At 38.9% G+C, this 10,290-nt stretch overlaps 1 protein-coding gene across 1 annotated transcript in view; it reads right to left on the reverse strand.

Moving 5' to 3' along the window:
• Positions 1-6,522: 6,522 nt before the first annotated feature.
• Positions 6,523-10,290, reverse strand: part of pde3b (phosphodiesterase 3B) — a 60,110-nt gene continuing 56,342 nt past the window's right edge. The window contains exons 13-16 of the mRNA XM_015375974.1: positions 9,484-9,687; positions 9,216-9,377; positions 7,646-7,898; positions 6,523-7,331 (exon numbers count right to left, since the gene is read on the reverse strand). Coding sequence (XP_015231460.1) covers positions 7,129-7,331; positions 7,646-7,898; positions 9,216-9,377; positions 9,484-9,687 — 822 coding nt within the window. The 3' untranslated portion in view covers positions 6,523-7,128. The remainder of the gene's footprint in view (positions 7,332-7,645; positions 7,899-9,215; positions 9,378-9,483; positions 9,688-10,290) is intronic.

Below are 10,290 nucleotides of genomic sequence, written 5' to 3' on the forward strand. Positions count from 1 at the left end.
CCAACTTGCAGCAGCACTGCACAAATGGCAGGTATGATCACTATGCAGAAAAATAGGTGAAATGCAGTTTAGCAGCTTCTGACATCCAAGTAATTTCAGTGTCAAAGCCTATCTGAAATATTTTGTTTTATTTTCTAAAAGGAATGCCAGGAATTGATGGATAAATGATGAATCTACTATTTTATTTCAGAGTCCTAATTGCCTCTATTGCCTCTTTATTGTCACGATGGCTGGAGATATATGTTCTTAACATGGTGCCATTATTTTTATCTGCCTTTGAAACATCCTGAATATGAAAAGGGCAACCACAAACAGCAAGCCCCCGGATCCAATATAGTGTCTGAAGCACATAACTAAATATTACACAAGCAGAAGCTAGAGCAGTTTTTTTTAAATATATATATAACAGCAGATGCTAACAAGAAACAGCTGCATTAATAATAGTATTGACTAAAGAATAAAAAAATACCATCTAAGGCATTTCCCAAGTGTTCTTTAGGAATTGGATTATATTTTTCCTCATTGTGTCTATTTGTGTGGGCGTTGGTGTTAGTATTGGATCACAGCTAGCTGCTTCAAGATGTTAGAAATAATTACTGTATGCTGACTCTGTTCACCATATGACTGGGGGAGTGTTGGCATAGTGGTTAGAGTAGTGCACTTGTGCTCTGAGAAGGTTGCAAGTAAACGGTTGGATCCTCTCAGCCTTCACTCTGGGTTCCTTAAGCAAAACCCTTAACCCCACACTGCTCCCCGGGCGCCGCACAATGGCAGCCCACTGCTCCCCAAGGAGATTGGTTAAATGCAGAGAGTGAATTTCCCCATTGTGGGACAATAAATTGATTTATGTTTTTGCATGACATGATGTATAAATTAATGTTTTAGGTTTGCACCTTCCTTTGTAAAATATTTCAAAATTTGATCATAGAACCTTTTTGAGATTTCCTCCATACCTGCTATCCTTTGACATTAGCGTGGCATGTTTTAATGCTTGTTTTCTTAATCATATCCTACACTACAGGGGTCCTTAGTTGTCTTTTATAACTCGTCCAATTACATGTTTTAGGACTGATTGAATTAAATATTTTTTATTGTATTATTTTTAAAGTTAAAATAAATCGAAGAGTCAAGCTCCGAAGTTATGTAAAACACAGCAAAAATATTTGACAGATGTTTTAGAGATATCTTAGGTATGTTTAATTATTTTCGTTTATTTTTTAAGAAATTAATTTTTTAAGTCAAAATAACTGGATAAGATTATAAGTAAGAAATACCTTGGCCACTCTAAAGAACTATTCTGGTAACTGATCAGTAATAAAAATAACTGATGAAATAATGTCAAATTTGCAGTGCAAATCCAGAAAAAAATAACTTTTTTTTTTCCAGTGTATATAGTAAAGAAGAGAGAGGTAAATAGCATATATAACTCTCAAAAACTATAGAGAGAAATATCATCAAGAAATTCAAAGAGAGCAATAACAAACAAAAGGCCATTCACATAAAAATCTTACCTAGAGACCTGCCCATGAACGATGAATGCAGTGTGAAGTTGCAGTGAAGGAAACCATGTCTGGCTGTTGTTTTGTACTCCAAAATTAACCCTAGAGATAAACTACAGGGGGATCATGCTTCTCAGGCTACCAGGAAGGCCCATGCTGACGGGCTGGAAAAAAGAACAAGGCTGATTGTCAAACCTTGGCTTCAGGAGAAGCTTTTTTTTTTTTTTGTCCTTGCCATGGAACACTGGAGCAGTTCTACGTCGTCTGCAGCATGTTAAATTGTTCATGGAAGTTTCTCTGACCAATCCACAGGTGTCTAGTGAAGTGATTTAACTGTGTACCTCATGGTTCTCTGTGTGGGGTGCTACAGAAGTACAGAATCATGGGCCCTTTACTAGGGGCCATCATTTGCCGTACAAACTGAGGAGTAGTTTGGTCCTTAAGTCAGACCTATTGGCGATGCATCATGGACTCCAGAAGGACAGCCCTCTATTGTTGGTCCAGTTCATAAATTTTGTAGATAGGATTTCTAAATGCAGCCAAGGGCCAGAGGGGTTCTAGCAGTATTCAGTCCTGCTTTATCAGGATGACGTGCTTCTGCTTGCTTCCTCCTGCCAAGACCTACAACATGTCCTAGGGTACTTTGCAGCCAAGTGTGAAACACTTGGGATGAAGATACTAACCACCTGGATGCCTGAAGATGATTCAGTCACATCCTATTGTGAAGAGACCAAGCGGGGCAGCCCATGACGCGCTGGAGGCACTATGTATCTCCATAGGCCCTGGAATGTCTCAAGCTTTGGACAGGAGGATAAGGTGGAGAAGATGTCTGGTAGTCTATACTGAGACTGTGACCTATTCCCTGATAAGCAAAAGATGAGTAGTACAAGTATGATAAACAGCTGCTAATGATAGAACTACACCATGAAGGATAACATTAATGTTACTAATTAATAGTAGTTTGTATTAATAATTAATAGTAGTTTAACTAATTAATTACTGTTTTTCAAGGCTGCACTTTAAAAAAATGATATTATCTAGAGCAGTTTTAAATGAAATTTCAGTCAAGTTCTTAATTGACCCGGAGAAACCCAAATTTAAATTCCATTTAGTGCCCCATCCAAGAGGGTCATCATATCTGTAAGAGCTTGAGAAGATGTTTTTTTTTTCAAAGAAGATGTAGGAATTTCTCAGGACATACATCAAAGGACTACCAAAACTGTTATCCAGCAAAAACTGGAAATAAAACAATTAACAAGAAATCTTGTTTCCAAAAGGCTGATGAACATTTTTTTAAAATACAATTTTTTTTCCATTTGCTTTTCTTATTACTCGCATTTCTTATTATTTGCAAAACACGGTCATGACTGGGTCAAACTAAATTATTTAGTTAGCCTAGAGATGCTTAGCTAAGGTAACTAGCAAGTAGGAGTAAGACAGTATTGACAGTATTGAGGTGTGTTTTACATAAAACTAGCCAGTTTACTTTTTTACTTTTTCTAGTTGGTTCCACCTTTAAAGTGACAAAAGTTGACATGAGCACACAGTAAGATGTCCACACACGAGTCGGAGGCTCGATCTGAATGCCTCAAATCGGTAAGGACAGTTAAGCCGCAGCGGAAATGTGTCCGAGGCCATCGGGTGCAATCTAAATAGTGCTGACAGTTAGGAAGCAGCTGGGGCCAACAGGTAGTATGCTTCCTGGTGCCTATGCAGTAAGCATAGGAACCTCCACTATGAACTATACGACTGCCGACAGTCCTTTGGGTGACTGGGAGTATAGACACAGCCCATCAATAATAATAATACATATTTTTGTGACATGTGCTGTGTGTGACGGGTGCATGTCCTCGTTTTCATGTGTTTTGGGTTTATAAGGGAGAGCATCATCCATTAGCTACATTTGTGCAACTTTTGTTTTTTGTAGTCCAAATTTTACCTGTGCCAATCACGTGGGTGTCCATCACAAAATCAGGTCCCTAAGGTTGATGGCTTTCCAGATTCAGCACAAGAGACTCTTGTGCTTCTTTCCTACCTGGAATAGTTTTTATTATTGACCCCTCAAAAGGTGGAGTAATATGAGCTATGAATAAGAACTAAGAGCCATAATTTGTGGTATTTAGATCAAGCCTGATAGAATCTACAGGCGCATGGAAAGCAATACATGAGCACAGAGAAGGAGCATGCATTCATGCTTGTGACATATGGACATAGCTGGGGCCTTGTGGTATTGTATTTGCACGCATAAAACGTTCAAAATGCAGTGGACATTTTTTCTTATGTGAGTATTAATTATGGGTGAGCACTTTTGACAGAATTCTGGCGTTATATAATTACGTGTATGTTGTGTGTTAGCCATAGTCAAATACTTTGGCCTTAACAGGTCACTGTTGTGTGAAGTTTTGTTTTGTATACTTCATACAACATCTGCTGAGGTTACAAATCTTTAACTCTTAGTTTGTAGCTGATAAACTAAAACAGTTGAGAAACATTACTTCAATATGTCTGTTTAGTTTGTGTTGGTGTGATGACTAATTTTATGAGCAGCCAACAAGACTGAATTCAGCTCCGATTCCTACCATATACAGAGATTTTAGTGTTTTACCTTGCTTTTCTCTACCATTATGACATTCTGCATACTAACAGAATGATGAAATGTGAGAAAAAGGAAAATATATCTGTGAGTTTACTGTTTCCCATAAGAAACCACCAGCTTAACTCAGCCTAGAACAAGATTCATTGATATGATTTTTGGTTAGTTCTGCTTAGAACTTATTTCATCTTTCAAATCACAAAGAAGATATCCAAAACCTGTTGAAGGGGAGCATATGAACTGAAAATGGATATGTTGGTGCAATGCAGTGGTTTCTGGTTACACCTTTTGTTTTTGACGTGGTGTGGAAGAAAAAAAAAAACAAATTAACAGTGTATAGTGTGGTTGCACAGACACAAAAATGCCCTTAAACATACAAAGGAAAAAAACATCAATGAGAACAGTTGATACTTTAGGGATGGTGTTTTATGGCATCTATAAATAACAACAAAAATAGGCTGTCCCACATTTAAGATATGGGTGAATGGTTACATTAGACAAACGTAGGTATACGGATGCTCTATAAGCGTAACAACTGTTCATAGATGTAATCATGGCACAATCACGTAGGACTCTGTGGTTTGAAAGACTGCACACTGAAAAGCCAACAACCATTTATGACTTAATGAGCCAGAATGTCAGGTCAGGAGCTACAATGGCTTTATGATCCAGCTCTGGTCCACGTGGGAAAAAATAAAGATAGTCTAGCCAGAAATCTTGCCTTCATCCCTACCACTTGGATTCGAATCGAATGTGCTGCTCTCGCACGAATGGCAGCCGGGAGAAAAGTTAAAGATCAGCACATCACAGCCCACAAAAAAACAGAAGGCAGGTAATGTTTGGCACTGGTTGGATCAAGTGATTGAACAGTGTGAGAGTTAATGGAGAAGACAAGAGTGGTTATGGTTGAGTACAGGGAGGAAATATTGAGGCTAGAAGTAAGTGGAAAGTAAAATCTCCCCCCTTGCACAGTTTGACATCTGGAAAAAGAAAAACACTCTGGAAACACAAGGACGTCATAATTACATGATGCACATGTCAGCTGTGTGTAGAAAACAGATGCATTCATTTGATTATTTCAAAAATATATATTTATATGCACATACTCTTTTGTACAGTGGCTAAACACTTGTTTGGTATTAAAATGTGCACAACAGTATTTATTTTCTGTCATTAAATATTACTCAGCATACACCGCTTGTTTAACATTTTCTGCAGGGATTATGAGTTAATAAGGTGATAAAAGACCAACCTAAAGTAACAATTCTGCCTTCCCTTTGATAAAATATCTTAAGTGGAATGCCAAGAGTTGAGACAGAAATAAAAAATACAAATGGAGAACTATAATGTCTTTAACTTGTCTTGTGACAACTCACACTATATATGCGTGTGTATATAAACAAAACCAAAGAGAAATAAAACCCGGCATCCCTTCTTCACACACTGACTGAGTGGTGGGTTTGAATAGAAGTCTCTAAAAAGAGGAACAACTATTAGTTTTTTAAAAAACCTGCTAACCTCTTTAATGTCAAAATAGAAGCAAACATATTACTTGAAAACTGCAGAATTGATGTTGCTGCAGAAAAGATATTTGCAGTCTATTAACAATCGGGATTAACTTTCTTCAGTGAGGTTGTAAAAGGATTTTGCAAACAGTGTATAAATTATACCAAGAGAATGCACATAAGGCATGTCTCTCTACCAGAGAATATTCCATCTGCTTCAATTTCTTTGTGGTCAAGTTGTTCATTAAGAGATTTCAGACTACTTCAATCACCCGATTTTTTAAATTTCTTTAGTTTTTAAAGTGTATTTCATAAGAATGACAAAACATTCTTGCAAAAATAATAAATCAACTCTGCATGAATCCTGAGTAACCTTTAAAAAAATACTTCTAATCAAAAAAATAAAAGGAACATGTAGAATCCGTTCATTGAATCAGCACTCCTGATCTGAATGCAACACATCAAACACTAGAGGACATTTTACTGATCTCAAATCAAACATTGCTAAAATGACACACAAAGACACACTAAAATGTTTTAAAAATGTGCTCTCTTTCTCCCTGCTCATTCTCTCTGTCACATTCTGGTCAGAAATAGTCAACATTCAAAACAAACCAAAGAACAGAGAGTTAAAGGGGGGTGAGGGTATTAGGGTGGTACACTTGAATAAAAGCATCAAAAACGATGCAGATATAATGCTATTAATCAGTCAACATTTTTATAACGTCTCTTTGACTGAGTCTGATACAGTGTTTCGTGTCACCAGCAAGGAGAGGAAACTTTTCAAGCCAAAACTCTAGGCCAACATGGACTTAGTAAATTTTCAAACAGGCACAGTAGCTTATATATATATATATATATATATATATATATATATATATATATATATATATATNATATATATATATATATATATATACTAAAATATACTTGACACTGAGGCTGAAACATTTTCAGTCTCTTGTCTTTCCATAGTTGGACTGTTCACTTTGGTAAGGGCTGAGGATACCACCTACTTTAGTACTTTTCCTCTACCTTTCATTTTATCTATAAATAAACAGGAACTATTTTGTACCTAAAGGAGGTGTTAAGTGTTAAGCGCTTTGCATTCAAGGCAGCAACACAGCCAATTCACCATGGAGGAAAAGTCGATGCTGGACCCCCCCCCCTCCACAGTCTCTTCTGCACCTTTATCCTTGGTTCTGGTGCTTTAATGTCTATTTGCACTTGACTCTCCATGGGATGAAAGTGCATAGGGGTTGGGCCCCTACCGTTGCAGTAAGGATCCGCTCACAGTAGTAAGGCCTTTTTGATTCTGAAAACGAGGAGACTGCTTTAATATCTAAGTGTCTGCACAGTGAATCTTTTAATGTGTATGTTCAGGATAGAGCAGGAACAAAGTATATTTGATGTGCATTTATTGACTGTCAGTCTTTGTGTCAATAAAAGGCAGATGGTTGAAGAACGTCCTTCCACAGCTTCTCCTTTTCTTTTTTGTGCAGCTCTCGGCACATTAACTTTGCCCCCCCCATTACTGACGCTCCTCCCCCTCCTCCTCCTCCTGGATAACCTGGATGTCATCTGATGTAGAGGTGGGCAAGCATTCTGGCTGCATCTGTTTGCCAAGCTCTTTACTCTTGTCCTCCTCCTCAATGATCTTCTTCCAAACCTTGTGATTCTCTGACAGGTGCTGCATGATGCAGCTGAACAACCTTCGCCGACCTTTTGTCCTTCCTAAAAGTGGAGAAAATTAGTTTATCCAAGCTGCTGTGAATAAATGTATTTATTTGTGACTTACAAGTTCCTGAGTGACTTCATGCAATTATAAGACAGACTGAAGTCTAGATCTTTATAAAATTAGCTTATCCTTTTTTTACTGTCAACCGTCATAGCTATATACTTTTTAGAATATTTATATTAAGGGGTTCCACTAAGCAGATGGACAATCATCCTAACATCCCCATATCTAATGTTGGAAAGTAGGACACAGCTCGCTCTCAAGGAACTTAAAATTATCATAAAAAAGGGATGCAACTTTAAAATCGAACCTGTTCCCATATCAACTTCTAGATCATCCTCTTCATCTGCTTCTTCATCTGTGTCTTCCTGTGCTTCATCATCATCTTCATCTGAATCTGATCCATTAACCCAGTGGCCAGGAAGCAGACCGGCAGCATCGTAGGAATTACATAGTGGTCCTACAATATGGGTGATGAAGGACTCCTGCAGCTTGGCCAGCTGCGGTGCAGAGCGGTCCATAAAGGGGCTGATGGGTAATCCCAATTTTGCCTCTTCATCTCCCTGCAGATAACAAAAATCTTCAATGAGAAACATTTAAATGAGCCGCTGGATGACTAATTCAATCTGGTGTAAAAGGTTTACTGCAGTCAGAGTTGAGGTTTCCCTTAAGACATTTTTAAATGACGGTCATGGGTGATGGTGCTTTTCACACCATATGCATTTGGAGTATCTGGGATCGCCAGTTTACATTAAAAATGTCTACAGTGGAAGTGTGTCAAGAGGTGTCAAGAGGTCCTGCAGAGGGTTTTGAACGTTCAAGTGTTGAGCGTGTCCAAAGCCGTAGCTATCGTATTAGGGAATTTGAAGTTAACCAGCTGAATGCAGCAAGTCAACCAATCAGTGAAGCTGATCCAGGAGCTGCTACTGATCTTGGGTGAGAAAGTTTAATACTAACTTAAAGTAAAATAGTCATAACTGCCCTATTCAATTTCAGCTGCTACAGACAGCAGTGTGAAATTTAAACAGCCTGGCTGGTTTGAGGGAGCCATCAGTGGGATTTCCAGCACTGTTGCTCACAGATATGCGGGGGGTCTCGGTTGCTTCGCACTTGGCTACAAACCGTGTCAGTTTATGTCGTAGGTCTTGGCAGGAAAGAGCCAGCTGAACCACGTCAACTGCGAAAAGCTTTTGCAGCACTGATCCCCAAAGCAGACCCCCTCAGCCTTTAGCCGTGCCTAGAAATCCTGCCCATAAATGTTATGAATGGACCAATGATCGAGGCCAGCCCTGTTGAAGTCCAACACACACCGGGAACAGGTCTGACTTAATGCCAGTAGTGTGGACCAGACTCCTTCTCTGCTTGTACAACTAGATGGCCCCTTGAAAAGGGTCCCAGACTCCTCATCCCAGACAGCCCCCCACAGGGCACCACGAGGGACACGGTTGAATGCCAAGTCAACAACACTTGGTTCAAGCTGCTGGCATGGGGTATATGCCCTTTAGTACAAATTTCAGGGCTTCAAAACAACAGACCGTGCTGTCCTGGTGTATCTGGTGGCAACTTTGACTCAAAACATCTTAATATTCTATCATGAACACAACAGTGAGTTAATAGCAGTCCAGAGGCATCAAAGGCCACAAAATTGCAAGACAAAAAAAAGAAATCTCACTACTGGATTTCGCAACAAAACTGTGGATGCTATCAAGTTAATATGAGCCCAGTTCTCTAGCAAATATTTCCAACACATCGTCGGTTCTATACCACAGGTAATTAAAGTAGTGCTGAAGTGAAAAAGGGGCCCAACAACATTCTAACAACCCCTACCTTATAAAGTGAACAGTGAGTGCACTCTGCTTTATTAAGTCTGTGGACTGTACCTGCTCATAAAACTCGTTTACAATGCCTTCTGTCCATTTGAGGTGAAGGTCTCGGACTTTGGCCGGTCCATTGATGTCTGCCAGCTTGATACAAACTTGGCAAACCAGAAGTCTGTCGTTCTCATTGGTCCAATCAATTCCTGGACTGCTCACATCGTTTACCTATTAACAAACAAATAAATATAAAAAAGTATTTTTCCTTCAAAGTAGATTTCCAGAGATGAAAAGATCAATGAAATTATGATTTATGATTATGCTCCTACTTTACCTTGGAATTGAACTCAGCAAGAAAGTCAAAGTGCTTCTTGAGGTCTGTGGCAAGTATTGCCTCAATGACAAGGAAGCGGAAACGCTTGAATTCAACGTGATCTAAGTTGGCCAGGAAGTTGTACTCGGGCTGGGACAGGTAGAGGCTCCAGGCTGATGCAGCATGGTGGTTCTCTAAGACTGAGCGGTCATTGTACAGCACTGCCTGCAATTGATAGAAAAGAAAATGTAAATAAAACAAACCAATGAGGAACTGCGGAGTTAGAGAGCCCTCAACATTCTATCAAGAAATTTAACTTAATGCACTTCTTTAGATAATGCGTCTGCAAAGACAATTGTAGAGGATTTAAAAATAGCAAGAAAAAAATCCATAAAAGAGATAACAAAACACAAAGATAATTGGTTATGAAAGAGGTACCACAAGAATGTCTTTAGTCTAATGTTCAGCATAAAAAGGAACACATAATGGCACACGTAACAGTCTTTTGACGCAGACAGTGGTTGACCCCACCATCAGCAATCAACGGGTTCAAGGTCCATTGCTTTTTTTTTTACCTATTTTTATCTGACTAAACCAAGACAGTGAGAGTATTTTACCGTGACAGGCTGGGAAACACAACATCTAAACTGGGACAAGTGGTTAATTATTTTTGCTCTCATGTGCATTTCATACGCACAATGGGACAGCATGGGAATACCATCAAGCCATGTGAGGAGGAGTATGACATACATTTGTGACTGATTTGCCTGATGACACGTATAACTGACTCTGTATTATTTAGAGCACACAGTGAAGGGGATATATATA

This window comes from Cyprinodon variegatus, unplaced genomic scaffold (assembly GCF_000732505.1).
Source record: "Cyprinodon variegatus isolate N-32 unplaced genomic scaffold, C_variegatus-1.0 Scaffold128, whole genome shotgun sequence".
Classification (NCBI taxonomy): domain Eukaryota; kingdom Metazoa; phylum Chordata; class Actinopteri; order Cyprinodontiformes; family Cyprinodontidae; genus Cyprinodon; species Cyprinodon variegatus.